Source organism: Psammomys obesus, unplaced genomic scaffold (genome assembly GCF_907164565.1).
Source record: "Psammomys obesus unplaced genomic scaffold, mPsaObe1.curated_primary_1811, whole genome shotgun sequence".
Classification (NCBI taxonomy): Eukaryota; Metazoa; Chordata; class Mammalia; order Rodentia; family Muridae; genus Psammomys; species Psammomys obesus.
The window spans coordinates 324046-342154 of NW_026590571.1; the positions used below are offsets into that span (position 1 = coordinate 324046).

Below are 18109 nucleotides of genomic sequence, written 5' to 3' on the forward strand. Positions count from 1 at the left end.
AAAAAAAAAAAACAGCAACAAAACAACAACTCTTTTGGGGTCATGCGAAACCTGTTGCTTTCTAAGCCTTAAGGATAAAAAGGCTTTACATTATATGAATTACCTACAGTGGTTCCCCTGCTTGATTTCCCTTACAAGATTATACACTAAATGTAGTCACCTTTTAACAGTCATTCAAATACTATTTCTTGAGTATCCATGAGTACCAAGCATGGCATAGAACGCTGTTTTGGGTAGAATGTTTTCCAACTTGGAAGCAGTATGCCTGTTTTGAATACAGGTAATACCCATCTGAGCAGAAGAAAAGAAAAGTTTCTTTTGATAGATTTCAGTCTGTATATGAATAGAACCAAACACTTCTTGGTGGCACAAGGCTTGTTGATATTTGGAGAAGAGAACTTTTGGTTAAGAGAAATGACTACTATTTTAACAAATGCCAATATAAATGAGAAGGAAATGCTCCCAGATAGGCATTCTAAGAGTCACTAGAGTGAATTATAAATGAGGTTAGCCCATTTCTTCAATACATTTAGTTTCAATTATTAGTTCAACAAATTTAGTTCCAATTTGTTCAATATTAAATCCAGATTAAAATACTGATTATTATGTGCAATGAGCATGCTTTCCAAAAATCACCCAAATGTAATGATTTCCTGGCTTTTCATGCATTTTAATGTATGTTTAATCTTGATTATATAAAAAGTTAACACTAAATTAATGGTTATTTTAAAATAGGTTTCTATAATCAGTGTCAAAGGAAAGAGAACAATTAAATCTGAAGACGTACAGTTTTTGAGTGTAGCAGCCAACATGATGTTCATTTTAGGCCTCAGTGCATGGAGTGACAATATATGTATCTCATTATAGGGTTTCCTTTCATTAGTCTATCATTTAGCTAAAGCTAAATTACAAAAAAAAAAAAAAAAAAAAAAAAACATCTTTATTCTGACCCAACTCACTACCTTTATTTTGTTAATTTAGAAAATAAAAAGGGAAACAAATCTAGCTAGTTTTCTACAAATTTCTGGATGTTGTCAGTAATTGACTTCTTTACAGAATTTTTCCTAGCCATGATGCAGTGAGTCGATGGCTAAATGGAATAGGAACTACATGTTCACAGTAACACTAAATATTAAAAAAAGGAACTAGAAAACCTCTGTCACCCTATAATAAGAAACATTTATTATTTAAAAGGGCTTGCAACAATTCCAGTTTTAAAGCATTTCTGATCATGGGATGTGGTTTATTAAAAAACAAATTCAACTTATTATCTCATTGTTCTTTCTTAAGTCGTACCTTCAAAGACAAACTCACACTTAATTAAAATACCTACATTGCTTCATCCTAAAATTGAAAAAGACCTAATGGTAAATCAATTAACCAAGAAATAAGCTATCAAGTACTGATGCATCTAAAGGTCGGCTTTTATTTGGTACTGTATTCTTCCCAGTTGAGGCTCTCATTACTCATGGTAACAATAATATTGTAATACAAACATTTCAAAATATACTGTATTGTCAAGCTTTTGTAGTCTGTTAAAAAGAAGTTTTCTAGTGATACTTTCACTAGTTTTGCAGCTGTCTTAGTACAATGGTTAGTCTATACCAGACATCCTAGAAATAGTTGAATGGATGCATGAAGAAGTCAGTAATGAATGAATCAATTGTTTGAAATTCAGTGTCTCCTATTCTAGTCCCAGGTCTGCCGGTCATTAGTTGATTTTGACCAGGTCATTTAAGTAAGTAAATTAGACGTATTTCTAGGTTCCTATTTAGCCCTTTCTATTTTCATTTGTATGATGCCTACATTCTGATCAGTCTTCTTTGTTGTAAGATGAATACAAGCAGCAGGGGCAGTAGAACATTTTAGGTTTTGTAGTTTTAGCTCATACTGCCCTTTAAATCCTGAGAAATTTCATCTATTCCAATTTTAAACAGCTTTTAAAACTCCATCTAACAGCCTAGATGGTTCTGTCAGTGTCTTCATCGTTGATAGTTACAGCAGCTTATTTTGTAGGCTTCAAATAAGTTATGACTGACAGGGAATATTGAAGAAACCACAAGAATATTTCAGTTAGGCGTCAAAATGAATAATGTATTCAAGGATATTCTTATAAATGAAAATTAAAACTCACATCAGAAAATGAACTGAGCTTGTAAATGTCCACAAGCCCCTCCCCTTTAACACAGCTCTAAGTCTTTTCTTTACCTTGTTTGATATTTAGATTTAAAATGTGCTTCATGAAATAATGGCTGTCAAGTTATTCGACATCTAACTGCCCTCATACAGTTAACTTCTTTGATGGTTCATGCTGTCATGATTTTTTTTTTTCATATAACAATGATTATTTTCCAAAACACATATGTCCTTAAGAGTACACATTTTTTAAAATTCCTTTTATTGTTTCATGTCAGAACTTTTAAAAAAGATACTGCTACTGCCCAATGATCACAATAGAGACTAGGGGTTGGGGAGAATGGATGCTTTGTAAAAAGGCTTGATAAATACAACTGCTATAATTTCTAAGGCAATTGCCCAGCAGCCCTGTGGAGATTTTTTTTTCTTTTCTTTCTTTCCTTTTTTTTTTTTTTTGGGAGGTGGGGGTGGGGATTTGGGGTTTTTATTTTGCAATGCAGGGAACTGAAGCCTTGAGCCTCAAGCACTCTACTATTGGACTCTTTTCAGCCCAAGAAGTTTTATTTATCAATGCTTTAGTAAGAATTTTAAAAATTGACACTGTTCTATGGAATGCTTAACATGCTGAAAACTAATACTATGATAAGCCTTCAGCCAATTTACCTTAAAGTATAACAAATGTCTCTCAGTTTGTATATAAGTAGCAAACACATACTGATGCATGAGAAGGGAAAACAGTAGAAAGGTTCATGAATCTTTAATGCTGGTTTGAACATAATGAATATATTTACCTGCTGCAAAAAGCATGACAGCAACAGGTCTGTAGAAGCGCCTTCGAGATCCCACACAGATGGAAATCAAACCCACCAGGAATGCAATGAGAATGATAGCAGCACCACCCAGGAGTAAAGCCAGAGTAGCAATCTGCCAATCTGGAAAGAAAAAAAAAAAAAAAAAAGGAAAATTGTGGCTCTTAAGCAATAAGCCTGCAAAGAATCAACAGAAGTCTGCTCAGCACCTTTCATCTTGATGCAGCTCAACTGATATGATTTTACTGCTTGCTAAGAATCCTTTGGGGTTTGAAATGTTTTGCAACAAAAATTAATATTAATGTCCTTATTCAGAAATGGCTCCTCTGCTAAGCTCAGCAGAGTTTTTAGGGCAAAAGTTAGCCACACTTCTAACGTGGGCTCTCCTAATGTTAAATTGAATGTCACTCTCTCTATGACCTATTTATTTTCAATATTAAGATTAATAAGTGCATTGAACTATACAGTTAATAACTATTACATATAGAAAATAAGGATAAGGGTGAATTGTATATAACCACCATTCATACGTAGAGTTTAGATATTTACATTACCAACAAAATCTCCTTGTGCCTTTTCCTAGTCAATAACTACCCTACCAACTTGGGCTAGTGACAAGATCCAGTGCCATGACCAATCTAGTTTAGTCTGTTTATAAGTAATATGAATTATTTTGTGTTTTTCTTTGACGCCTCTGAAGATCATCGAATTACTATATGTGACAATACAACACATTTTTTAATTACTTTACTTCTTAGAAAGTCTTCCTTCACATCATAAAAACTCCAAGTTTTAATTTATCTTCACTCACTGCTAAAACAATTCCCCAGTCAATTCACATCAGGAAGATTTGTTGGTGGTTTATTTATTTCACTTCATGTGTCTCTGACAGCTGTAGTCACCATCACCAAAATAGTTTTTGAAGTAAGGAATTTCAGAGAGTCAGACAGGATTCTAAAGGATTGCTCAGCTCTTTTCTTCAATCAAGAACAAGTAATATATTGACCACTTAGCAAGTCGGATTCAGTGAAAAAATAAACCTCATTGATGACAGTTTGTTTCCTATAAGGATATAGCAATGGTATGACAGAAAGATGATATATTTTCCATTCAAGAAAAAAAAAGATGAATCTGTAAAGTACATATATAGATCAGGAAGCATCACATAAATGATACAATAACAACTGGCACCCTACAGTGGTAGTAATTTGAAGGAAAATCCCAAGATGCCTCTTCTGCTCCTCAGTTTAATGTATGCACAGGAAATGTAAGTACATTTTAATCTATTACTAAACTATAATGCATTCTACTCAAAGCCCATAACCCATGATACTTTGAGCTTTCCTCTGAAATCACCCTTCTAGAAAGCTTCTCAAGTGCTGAAGCATGAAAAACGGTTAGCAGAGAAACCTCCAAATGTTCTTTTTGTATTTATTCTTAAACACCCTTTTTAACATCCTTGCAAACCCTCCCCCCCCCAAAAAAAAAGCTTTGTATGTTTCACTGGCTTTCAACTAGAACTTGCAAAGCAATTAGAAAACAAATACATAAAACAGATCCACACATCTTAAAATACAAGCAGGAATCACAAGAAAATAGAGAGTATTTTAATGCATCTATTTGTAACAAACCCATTTAACTTCAAACAAAAGGGTATCTGGCTTTCAACTAGAAGTTAAAAGGATAGCCATATTATGGCATTTTTATTCCATAACAGCATGTTGCTTGTAATTAAAAAGCCAAAAGAATAATCTTTCTATGTGGAAGCCTCTAAATTACGTTGCAAAAGTTTATGTATAGTACATTATTTGACATAATGAAAACTTGTAAGTTGAAATTTTTGATTTTTAAAAAAAATCAGTATAATTACATTAAAGCAACAAATAGGGAACAAAGAAAAAAGCAAAATCCATTTATGAATTCATGGATCAATAAAACACCTGGTGTTCAAGCAGCTATGCCATGGGTAATTTTTGTTGGATTACTATGCTAGGGAATGATTTTAAATTTAAAAGTAGTCTTATCTGTCTTTGAATAAATAGCCACCTCCTTAAAAAATATCAATACAGACTTACAACAGATTGTTTTTCCTGATAAGATCTTCCATGCAATTAAATATGCAAAAATGGCAATTTTCAATATTTTTACTTTCAACTCAAAATTAGACAGGAAATAATTTTAGCCAATATTGCCTAATTTTAATAGCTTCAAATACCCAAATCACACATTTATTTACATTTTGTAAACACACACTAAGAAAAACACTCAGCAGATTTCCTGAAGACAAAGCCAAATCAATATTTTCAGCTTTGTGGATTATGGTTTCTGTTGTACCTGTTTAACTATGACATCGTGTGAAAGTGGCAAAATATAACAAAATAAACAAATGTTAAATATATATATATATTATAAAAAGTTAATGTTGAGCCAGCTAGATAGCTCAACAAGTAAAGGCGCATGCTGCCAGGCCTGAAGACCTGAGTTCAATCTCTGAAACACATATGGTTGAAAAAGACAACTGATTTCACAAGCAAGCACACTGACTACAAAAATGTGCACTCACTGACACACAGGCACACATACAGAGACACACAGAGACTCTCTCTCTCTCTAAATGTAAAACTATTAAAGAATTAAAAAAAGGAGGCCAGTTTTTACCCTGTCCTGGACTGTTATGACTATGGTCTATTTCATTCTCAAATGTCAAACATTTCTTTTGCTTGGCAAAGTCTAGTCAAACAGTTGAAATCATATAATAATATGAATAGAATAAATCTGTATTACCAAGTGATACTCATCCAAATTTGCAAAGAAAAATAAAACAAAATTTCCTAATTTCACTTAAGGTTGAGTTTTCTCAAACAATGGTATTTCCTTTCATATAGAAAAAAAAAGATGCATTAGAAGACACAGGAAAATAAATTATTAAAATGAGAAAGAAACTAAGAAAGGAACATCTTGCAGACCAGAAAAATACATTAAAAGCAGATGAACAGAAGCAGTCTGACTTTTCTACTAAATGTCCTATATTTATTTTTTATTGCTGGATTTATGTCAATGAAAAACATCTCTCCAGACTCAAAGTCAACAAGGAGAGTCAACACAATCATTTCTATGATATTGCTGTACTTCCTTTTGTTCTGCAACCTGAGTTATAGCTCAAACAGAAAATCTCTTTTATTTTCCAAGAGAGACTAGACTAGATGAACCATGACTGTCATAGTCCTGTCCCAAAGCTCTGGCTTGAAATGGAATACCAAGACTATATCCCTGGTGGAGAGTTCCAGGCTTTTAAACTGTTGTCAGAACATCCACTTGGAAGGATTTACTCAGGCGGATTGTTTCCAAAGGACCCAAATTGGGTCCCATTCCCGGGCTAGATAATACTAAATTCACAAGCTAAAACAGGATTACAAAGAGTTACTACAATCAAAGAGGTCCAATATGCTTTTTAAGAATCTGTTTGGGCCTCTGGGACTAAGAAGAAGGCTTCTCTTTTGTGAACTAATAAATACATAGAATCCACAATTTGAGCCTTAGGACAGGGCTAAGAGTTGATGTTAGGTCTTGAGGGAGCGTTATTCCTAATTGTCTGAGTAAGCGCCAGATTGATTTCCAAAGTGGTTGTACCAGTTTACATTCTCACCAGCAATGGAGGAGGGTTCCCCTTTCTCCACAACCTCTCCAGCATGTGTTGTCACTTGAGTTTTTGATCTTGGCCATTCTGATGGGTGTAAGGTGAAATCTCAGGGTCGTTTTGATTTGCATTTCCCCAATGGCTAATGAGGTTGAGCATTTCTTTAAGTGTTTCTCTGCGATTCGATATTCCTCTATCGAGAATTCTTTGTTTAGCTCTGTTCCCCATTTTTTAATTGGATTACTTGGTTTCCTGCTTTTCAGCTTCTTTCGCTCTTTATATATACTGGATATTAGCCCTCTGTCAGATAAAGTGTTGGTGAAGATTCTTTCCCAATCTGTAGGCAGTCGTTTTGTTTTGATGATGGTGTCCTTTGCTTTACAGAATCTTTTCAGTTTCATGAGGTCCCATTTATTGATTGTTGCTCTTAGAGCCTGTGCTGTTGGTGTTCTGTTCAGGAAGTTGTCTCCTGTGCCAATGAGACCCAGCTATACCACTGCTAGGTATATACCCAAAATTTGTTCAAGTACACAACAAGGACATCTGCTCAACCATGTTTGTAGCAGCTTTATTCCTAAGAGCCAGAACCTGGAAACAAACCCAGCTGTCCATCAACAGAGGAATGGATACAGAAATTGTGTTATTTTTACACAATGGAATACTACTCAGCAATCAAAAGGAGGAAATCATCATGAATTTTGTGGGCAAATGGTGGGATCTAGAAAAGATCATTCTGAGTGAAGTATCCCAGAAGGAGAAAGACAAACATGATATATACTCGCTTATATAGACCTACAAGATATGATAAACATAATGAAGTCTATACACCTAAAGAAGATAAACAAGAAAGCAGACACGAGGTAAGATGATCAATCCTCACTTAGAAAGACAAATGAGATGTGCTTTGGACATATGACAGGCGTCTACTGCAGAAGGCATCTGAAAGACCCTACCAAGCAGTGTTTCAAAACAGATACTAAGACTCATAACCAAACTTTCAGCAGAAGGGGAGTTAGTATGACGGGGAAAGGATAGGAGCCCCACAAGGACCAAATATATTGGGGCACAGGGTTTTTTTTTTTTTTTTTTTTTGAAATTGTTGCTCCAACCAAGGACCATGTATAGATATAAATTAGAACCTTTGCTCAGACGAAGTTGTGGTAGCTCAATAACCAATTGGTTTCCCATAGTAAGGGGAACAGGGACTATCTCTGACAGGAACTCAATGGCAGGCTCTTTGACCTCCCCACCCCCCAAGGGAGGAGTAATCCTGCTAGGCCACAGAGGAGGACTTTGCAGACAGCCCTTAAGATACCTGATAAAACAGGGCCAGATGAAAGGGGAGGAGGTCCTCCCCAATCCATGGACTTGGAAAAGGGCAGGGAGAAACTGAGGGAGGGAGGGTGGGATTGGGAGGGAATAAGAGAGCGGATACAGCTGGGATATAGAGTTAATAAAATGTAACTAATAATAATAAACAATAAAAAAACTGAAATAAAATAAAATAAAATAAAGAGTTGATGTTAAAGCCATGGACAAATTGTTAACATTTTCCTTTTCTCTTACTGAATAACATGATGATATGAAGAATTTTACAAAGGAAATAGGATTTATGTATACTTAGGTCATTAAAGTATTAGACTAGGTTTATAATATTTATTTCTTAACCAACATCTAAAACTTGGGTTTAGCACAAATGTATACAAAAATCCAAGCAATTTTAGAGTAATATACTAAAAAGTAAGCAAAACACTTATTTCTACTGTAATGTAATGGTATTTAAAGTTTGTATGTCAAAAAAATGTGTTACTCCATACTTAATGTCTGTAAGGCAAACTAAAATATTATAACATTTGTAATTTTGTTGCTTACTTTTTACAAAAAAGTCATGTGTTTTAAGTTTTCACTATCTGTTAATTTCTATATTTATCTTTGCTCTCCAATTAAATGTTTCATAGCACTGAGTCAGATGAAGTGTAAAAACCTGAGATTTATTATTCTGTTTTTTGTTTTACATATTTCTATAAATGATGATGTGATGCGGTAGTGAAGTAGTGATGTTCTATAGAACATGAATGGCATATGGCACTGACTTAAACACCGTAGTACTCTGTTTAATATAAGGGCAGCTGATTGCAAGTCTGAACGTGTTTTCCTAAGACCTGAGAGAAATGGTGGTAATAGATCTTGAGAAAATTCTAGATGTTCTGGTGTATAAAACTGGTGAAGGCTCAGACAGGCAGGTAACATACTTTGGACCTAGAAACTAAATTGAAATAAGGCTGCATATTACATTTCACATTCCTCCAAGAGTATATTGGCAAAAGTGACAAAGGAATACAGTGGAGATTTTGGAATTGAATTCAGGGAAGCTACAACCTAAGACAACTGTGTACTTTTTCCTAACAGAAACAAAAGCAAAAGTAAACAAAAGTACACAAACAATAAGTATTTCCTTCCACAACAACACAATAAAAATCATACTTTTCCCAAAAATCTCCACAATCTAACTAAATAAACTTGAATACTTTGACTCATTCTTATCAGCTACTTCTTGCTACTTTTATTTAGATGTAGGACATATTTATAATAAAATATTTCAATTAAATTATGTTAATGACAACTTAGAAAACTACCTCATTATTATACATTATGCATTCCTTTCTACCACTAGGAATTAAAAAACACCAAGGAAATATATTTAAGAGAGGAAAATTTGCAGCAGCAGTTGAATTCCTAATGTTTAATCATGAAAATTTTGTTCAGTCCCTTTCAGTTGTTTTTAGATAGTCTTAAAACATCTTTTTGTTTAACAAAGGGACCTCTTAGGTAGGTCACATCACTATGTATATATTAGAAAACTCAGTGGAAATATAATTTAAAATCTGAGTAACATATGGTGTTTCCGCTCAAATAAAACTGTTATATACAGTGCTTAGTAAAGAGCCTTGATATTAAAGCATGTTTTAGCACTTATACAGAAAGATAGACAACATCATGTTGGATGATTGCTGTATATTCATGTGCTATATGAGGAAACTTTCATTGGCATTTGATGATACTATTAGCTAACACAGAAGACGTCCTGATTATGTTCACTTGGGATCTATCCCTTTGTTATTTAATCACTGTCAATAAAGTTAACTTACTGGTGTTTTGTGAGACAGTAAGAAGATAGAAATGGTGCTAAGAATAGACTCCATGTTTCATTCCCAATAGACTCTGGCAATGTTTTGTTGAATATTGGTTTAGAAGTCTTAAACACAGCATCAAAAATTCTGTTGTGAAAAATTTTAAGTCGAGTGCCTGTTTTGATTTAAATAATATGGAATTGAGTTTTCCTGTACATTTTACTAATAAGCATAGTTTAAACAAACAATGCAAGCTTTGTGGCATTATCATGAATTGACTCCTTACATTATCAGTTTATAGTTCACAACTTAATAATAGTTATGTTTTCCTGGTTCTCTGGGAGATGACAAATATCTTTCATTCTTCATACATATATGCATTTTATAAATGAGGGTCTTGTTTTTGTGAAAAAGATTTGGATAGAATAGAAAATTGATGATTTACTATTTTTCCCCAATCCAGTACAAACTTAACAGCAAAAGAGTTAGTGTCCGTCTCTAATTTTCAAGGGAGATAATCTAATAATCTGACTAGAGTGATAGATTCATCTGTTACTTCCTTTGGCATGAAATATTTAAAACATACCTAATGAATCTGAACCTTGGCTCTGTGAACTCAAAAAGCAAAGATGGTTGGTATGTAAATGTGCCTACCTAGCTACTCACTATATTTGCATTTATGGGCTAATGCTAATTTCATCTCACAAAAGTAAATTCTAAGTGACCAATCACTAAAGCCATGTCATGGCTAAGGGCAGTATTTGTCCTAGCCAAGCATTATTTACATATGGCTTAGAAAATTCAAGTGCAAAAACTAAATATGTGGTTATTCGTTCTTCAGAGGCAATAGATTTTTGTAGATTTTGTAGATTGTGTGAGATGGTATGCTTCAATGAGAGTTGGAGTCCAACTCTCCCCTTAAATATGAGCTGGCCACATGGCTCTGTGTAACCAGTAGAATGTAATAGAGTTCACAGTGAAGACAGCTCTCTTAACATTCTCACTCTGTCGGTAACTAGTCTAATTATCCTGAGATCACCATGCTAAAAATACTACCTACAAGTGTTCTGGACAGTGTTTCAGCCAAGACAAACCTTCCAATCATTCCCATGAAAGTGCCAAACTCTTGAGCAAACAGATTTATAACAGGATCCTACAGACGAAATATTCCAGTCTCTGACTGTAAAAGTCATGCTCAGCTATGACCACAGGTATATGGATCAGGGACAAGTTGGACTCAAGCTCTATCTGCTCTCCTGATCATTAGTGGTCCTTAGTATGGTTATTTTACACTACTAATTTTTGGTACAATTAGTTTCCTGGAATATGTAAAATGAGTAAAAATTCATCTCTATCACAACTGAGACCCTGGTAAAGTTACCGAAGTCTATAGTATTCTCTGTAACACTGTACATTCATTAATGTGACCCTGGGAATAAGTGAAATATCTGGTCTTTAACAGTAACGAATCAAATGTAGCTACTAAGATAATTGTTCTCTGACCATGACCTACAAGGGGCCTTGTTAAATGCTAAATAAGTCAGAGCAATATTTAAATCTGATATGATGGCAGGGGAGAATATCCTCTTTCAGTGGACCAGGGAAAAGGGCTAGGGGGAGAGAGGGAGAGAGGGAGAGAGGATGGTACCTGGAGGAGTTAAAGGAGGGGCTACAGTTAGGACATAAAATGAATAAAGTGTAAAAAATAAAATAATAATAAATGTAAACAAACAAATAAATAAATAAAACGGGTATGAAAATTACATCATTATCCCATGAAAAAACTTAAACTACTTATAAGTGAAAATTACTACCACTGGAAAATATCATTTGAGTTTGCTTTTCTAATGATACAACATGAAGGAAAAAATAATGTTTCGTACATTTCATCTTCATGCCATGCCACCTGAGGAAGTTAAGTACATTTTATGTGCTGACATGATTGGTGAATAGCTGACATTTGATCAGAAGAAAGCTGAAGTCTCACTTAGTCTTCAAAATAATACTTTTTCCTACCATTAGACCATGCCATAACTTAGCACAGTTCATAAAGAAGCTTATTTTGGAGACTTACTTTGAAATCTACAAGCATTTTCATTAATGGAGCCTAGAAATATTGGTTATATCTTAGGTTTCTCTAAACTGTCTAATTAATAAACTGAAATGAACAAAATCTTGACATGTAATTCCTGTCAACAGGAAAGATCTTGTACTTGAGAAAAGTTTTTTTTTTTTTTTTTTTTTTTTTAATGTTGATTTTCTGGTGTTTTGCAATACCAGTTTCCAAACCCTTACCAAACTTCTATCAAAGCCTAAAGGACTCTCGGAGATTATAATCATTCTATGAATGTGAGCGAAAGAAGGATTCTATTTGACCACACATTAAAATATCTTTTGGGGAATCTGAAATACAAAAAGACATTAAATCTTCATGAATGTCTTGATTTAATTGATCCTGTATTTTCTTTGGTTTATTAGTTAAGACTGTGTGCCAGTTAGTACTGGTACCTTCCCACCCATTAGTGCATTTGTCCTGATGCTGTTCTTTTAGAAGGTAGAAGAGGGTATGCTTGTAGCGACTACACAGCTTGCTATCTATAAACACATTCATCAGTGTCAACTCATCTCTGGAAACAACTAAACTTCCCTGAACCAAATCACATTGTTAGGTTTCCTGATAAAATTCCACTTCCAAATTAAGATGTAGTCACAAAATATGCACAAGTGACATGGATCTGAACTCAACACAGAATCACTGCATATTAGCTTTTCTATGAATTCCAGATTTTCAAGCAGTTCCATTTATCTTAAACTACACCCAAGAAAGCTTTAAAGGGAATTTTTATATTACAGTTAAAAATATATCCTACATGTAAGTCCTCTTGAAAGAATCTGTCAACTGAAAATAGTAATATTCACCTGTTTTGGCATATAATGCTCTGTCATTTCAAAACTACCAATGACTCATGCTACAAATACAGCTATTCTTAAGGCAGTGCATCCATGATACTAAGAATATTCTTTGAAAGGCTGTTTGATCAAGTGTTTTGTTGGTGGAAAAAATAGATAAGCACACCCTTGTTATAATCCCAAATCACTCTTGCTTAAACATGCTTGTTGAGCTATCTATATGTCCTCTTATTAGCTGAATCAAAAGTCAGACAATAAAAAGCCATCTGATTCATAGAAAGTAGCAACATATTAATTGTTTTAAACAGAGACATAAAATCATCCTAGGAATTACATAGCTGTGTAATGTTGAATTTTGGGAAACTGCATTCTGAATTCTCTTGTAATTATCATGGCTGCGAAACTGTAACTACTATATTGTAGGGGGGAAAGTTATCAAACTGAACAGGAAGCAGTGGTTAAAACATTATAAACACTTTGAATAAGACTAAAGATGTAGTAAAAGTCTTTCCAAAAGTACTGAAAAGAATTAGAAAAGAATTCTATAGCATCCAGCCTTGTGATTACTACTTATTCCAAAATTCCCAGGCTTTCATACCAGTGACAACCAAGTGACTCTTTTCTCATTGTCTTCTTAGAAAACTTACAAGTAAAGATGAAAGCCAGTGCTATCAATTGAGAATCTAGTGAAAAGCATTCTGGCTGACTGACATACAGATTACTGCTTCATACAAGAAGTGCTGACACAACAGTCAATATAGCAGGACACAAGAGGCAGGGATCTGCTCTAGCTTAAAACCACAAAACCAGTAACAAACAGCAAACAAGGCATATTTGGTAACAAAATTCAAATGCAAATTTAAAATAATGGCTTAGGGTAACATTTCAGTAGAAACTGGGCCTTAATAGAAAATGCTGTCCTCAGAAGAAAAACATTCTTGAAATTTTTCTTCTTGAAATAAAACCTTGCCTCTACATGACATTTTTATTTCTAATCAAAACAAAAGTTTTTAATTGAGCACTGAAGATCCTGGGGAAAGACCTGTAAAACCATCCTTGGTGGGTTTTCCTAAAGTAATTGATTTCCAGAGAGAATGAAGTGGATATTTTAAAATATTCAGGAAAATATTTTGCTCCTATCCTTTGCTACTCTCCACAACAGACTGAATAAGGTCTCTGCCATTGGAATAGACAAGGACAGAATTCCTGGGCTGATCCTAGTGTATCTCTTTGTCTAAAAACACTGGTAGATAGAAGCTTCAAGTCCATATAACATTTTTTAGGAGCATCTGAATTTAGGCCTTCCCTTCACAACTTTTCTGCTACAACAGAAATGCAAGAACGTCTTCCATATAACTTCTAACAAAACCATCTTTGCTTATAACTCATCTTGTTATCTTTTGGAGAGGCAGAGAAGTAGTTTTTCAAGCACAGTGAATCTAAAGCTTAAGGGCATGAAAACAGAATAAGGGGAGGAATGGAGTGTGCTACCTTTGGTTTTTCCTTTGAACAGTCCTATGGACACCATATTTGTCCAGCAGAAATCTTTTTTTATTATTATTTATTGTTATTCAGCTACAAATTTCTTTGTGGCTGAAATCAGTGGGTAATGGAAGCAATTATAGAAAAATTAGCAAACAAACTGGAACTGCCTTCACTCCATTCCCCAGATTCCAGGCCAAGAGAAAAGGAGAACAGCCTGAAAAGCAAATGGAAGCTGAAGCTAGTTTCTACAACCAATCTGAATAGTCTTTATGCAATCAGAGGGTTATTATTTCAGAAGACAGAGAGAAAAAGGGGGCAAAAGATTTGTGTTGCTAAGGAGACCTGCTGAAGCTGGCATTCCTACATAAATTGCCGTTTCTATTGAAGATGGAAAGAAAAGATTTTTTTTTTCAAAGTTTATTTAGATCCCCTGGTTACTGAAGAAAGGCATTTTGTGGATTTATTTTATCTTCAGTTGTAAACAACTAATCCTGAAAGAATTAAAAGGCCTAAGTGTTGACCTCCTGCTGCCAGCCCCTTCACTACGAATCAATCAACAAAGAAAACCTTCAATAGGTATTCTGAGGTAAGAGCTAAGAAAAAGCCATTGTAAGCACAAAATTAAATTTCTAGAAGGAATTTAACAAAGTGAACTAATTTCCCTTATAACAAAAAAACGTTACTAGAAAAAAAAGTCAGATATTTTTTGTGGCCTTTGTGCTACTTCAACTTTATTGGAACTTGAAACGTTTCCACAAAGCTTCGTAAATAGTCTCAGAGAAGATATAAAACTGTCAAGAAGAAATTTAAGAGTTTCTAAGGTCAGTGTGTTTGTGTGTGTGTGTGTGTGCGCACGCGCGCGCGCGCCAGCACAGAAGAGCATCAGCAAAGCCTTCCTTTTACATTCCATAATCTGTGCACACACCAGCAGCTGAAGAAACAGAATTCGAGTGGGAATAGTTTTCACCAAGAAAATGGAAGTTGGCAAATTCCTACTAAGAATAACTGGGTTGCTGGAAAGGGGGAGGGGCAAGAACAACAACAAAAACAACTGGAGGGTGAGGAAGAGAACAAAGCCATAAAGTCCCTTTGGAGCTAGTAGCCACAATGGCTACCGCCTACTCTACCCATCTACAGGCAATGTTCACTGCTTGCTGAATAAAGCACAACTTGGGCAACTGTGAGTAACTAGCTCACAGAGAAAGTGACTGGAAGAAAGGGGAGTTTCTTTGGGAGTGAAAGAAAGGCAACTCAGAAGAAACAAAGGTGTCGCCAAAAAAGGAAAGGAAATTCATCAGTCTCTCCTGGTTCTCAGGATCCAACCCCAAAATTTAAAGGGGAAACACACACACACACACACACACACACACACACACACACACACACACACGTGCGCGCGCATGAAAATTCATTCCGGAAAACCCAGATAAAGTGAAAGAGAACAGAGAAATGTGGGCCGATAGGAAAACTTGCTCTCAAAGGTTTGTTTGAAGCAGAGCACCCACACATTTTAGATTTTGAGCATTTTGCCCATTTCTTTTTTAACGGGTGTGTGGAAGACGTTGCATCTTTTACACAGCCACACGGTTCTCGCCTTCAATGATAACAATTGCCCAAAATAGCATATGTGTTACTCTAAAGCAGAAGGGACAAGCAAAAGAGGAGGAGAGGGTGTGGGAGGTCTCTGGAGTGCTGGCTACCTGGACCCCTTCAAGAAAGGTACATGGAGGAGGGTCCTGGGGCCCAAAGGTCGGAGAGGGGCCAGAAAAGGAGAGGGAATGGAGGATTAAGGGGAGAAGAGAGGAGCCCCAGCTAGGCGTTGGCAGCAGAGGAGCTCTGGATGGCCACGCGGGATGAAGGGGCGCGGCGCGGGGGCCTCACCGCTGCCAAGCGTAGACTCGCAATGCCAGATGTCCAGGTTGGCGGGCTTCCGGCAGGACTCCCACAGGGACAAGTAGTACTGGTGGTCCGCGGTGACCCAGGCCGGACTCAGCACGGCTCCCAGGTCTAGACACAGCGCCAAGAAGATGCACACAAGCCCGACCAGCTTGAGCGGGGTCAGCACTGACACGCGCACCTCTTCCATGCCGCTGCCTGACGAAGCCATGCTCGGGTCCCACTGGCCCCCTCCCTGACGCAGGCGAGGGCGTCAGGAGGGTCCAAAGAGCCCCAGAGCCAGACCTTCCAACCAGAGAAGCGGCAGCACACTGCACGGAGAACTCGACCCTAGCGGCTCTGTTCTGCACACCGAGAGCCCAGCGGGACTCGCCCAGCTGGGATGGTTGGCTCTAAGAAGGTGGTCAGGAGCCGCAGAGACAGCAAGCACACAGTGAACCTTCGCCGGGCTTTCTGTCCACGCCCGTGCCCGCGCCCGCTCCCGCGCCTCGTGCCCGCGCCCTGAGCCTCCTCCTCCCTGGTGCAGCCAGGCTGGCTCCTCCCCAGCCCCGCCCCAGGCTGCAGGAGGTGGCGCCTTTCAAGACAAGTCAGAGGTCTGCAGGCCAGGCGGTGGAAGGCGGCGGAAGATGGTGAAGGCTCTGGCGTCTTAGACTTCTGCGGGTCTTGGCACTAATCCCGTGGCCACAGTGCGAGCAAGTCTTCTCTGTTGCCAGCCAGATCAAGGTTGCCCTGGGGTTGCTCCCTGGACATGCCTCTGGGTCACGTGGCTTTTCTTTTCTTAGGGAGCAGGGATTGACCATTTTTCTAAAAGGCGTCCTATGTGTCTCCCCAGGCTTCTTAGCCAGTGGTCTTTAGAGAAAAGATAGGTTTCCCACTCAGCGACATTATGCCCTCTTCCCAGCCAATTCATATCCGGAATGCTGTTGTGGAAGGAGTAGAAAAATAACAATCTCCTAACCCAGAATGAGCCCGGGAGCTTCCAGCTCCACCTTCCAGCTCCACCTTCCAGCTCCATATTAAGTTACTTCTCAAATTAACAGCAGCTTTTGCTCTCCCTCTGAAGGACAACTGGGTGATAAAAATGCAAATGTGAAATCTCACAAAATGTAAAGCAAGCCCTAAATTTCTCTTCACTGTGTCTAGCTAGATGTGAATGCCTACTCTCTGTGTTAAGCTTTCCTTTTTCCTGAGCAAGCTGTACTACAGGACCTGAGATAGAAAGAAATGGAAGAGCTTCCTGAATGGGGAACTAATGCATCAACATATTTTTTTTTTTTTTCAGGAAATTGACTTAAGGACTCTTCAAAGCGCATTGTCTTTGTTCTTTGGGAGGGGCCTCATGCTTTTAGCCAATCTGTGAGAACTATACACCACTGAAATTGAATTTGTTGTTTTCAAATTCAACATGATTGGAGGGCCGTTAATGTCTTTAAAAAGTACTCTCCAGCTTGCCTACAATAAAAACAATTCAATGACTAAGAAGTTTTCAGATTATTTACCTTTTCAATAACTTAGTGTGAAAGTAAAAAATGAAGCCAATGACCTGAAGAATGTCCCATTGATGGGCTCCCCACCCCTCACATAATACTATCCTCAACTTTAAGGGCTCTCATACTTTGTGAGGAGGATGGGTTAAAGGGGTGCTTACCATCACCTCTTTTCACAGGCATATAACATTTTGACAAAAACATATAGGTTATAAGTAGCAGTCAAGGTAGTATCAGGTGAACTGAGACTGAGAAGAAAACACAAGTGAAATAAAAGCCAAATATGTTTTCTTACAACTGTATATAAGAAAACTGGCCATCTTCTTTTCTACCCTTCAACCATTAGCACCTAAATCACTTGATAATGCATCAAAAACAAACAAGGAACACATTCAAAATAGGTTCTTCCTTTACCTAGATCTTCCAAATGCTTCTTTGGTGCTGGGTTAGAAGACTAAGTGCCCCACCCCTTACTATAAACAGATCCTCATGGAACATTGAAAATTCCCAAACCTGGAGGCTGAACGCTGATAACCAGGGTTGTGATACTTTCTCTTACCCTGAGGTTTGTAACTTAAATTCAAAAATAATCTTTAAGAAAATTTCTTGAGCATGTTC

The 18109-nt window shown here is 36.8% G+C and overlaps 1 protein-coding gene across 1 annotated transcript in view; it reads right to left on the minus strand.

Annotated features, from left to right (window-relative positions):
• Tmem47 (transmembrane protein 47) overlaps positions 1-16483 on the minus strand; it is a 320951-nt gene extending 304468 nt beyond the window's left edge. The window contains exons 1-2 of the mRNA XM_055607937.1: positions 15990-16483; positions 2928-3068 (exon numbers count right to left, since the gene is read on the minus strand). Coding sequence (XP_055463912.1) covers positions 2928-3068; positions 15990-16215 — 367 coding nt within the window. The 5' untranslated portion in view covers positions 16216-16483. The remainder of the gene's footprint in view (positions 1-2927; positions 3069-15989) is intronic.
• Positions 16484-18109: the final 1626 nt, after the last annotated feature.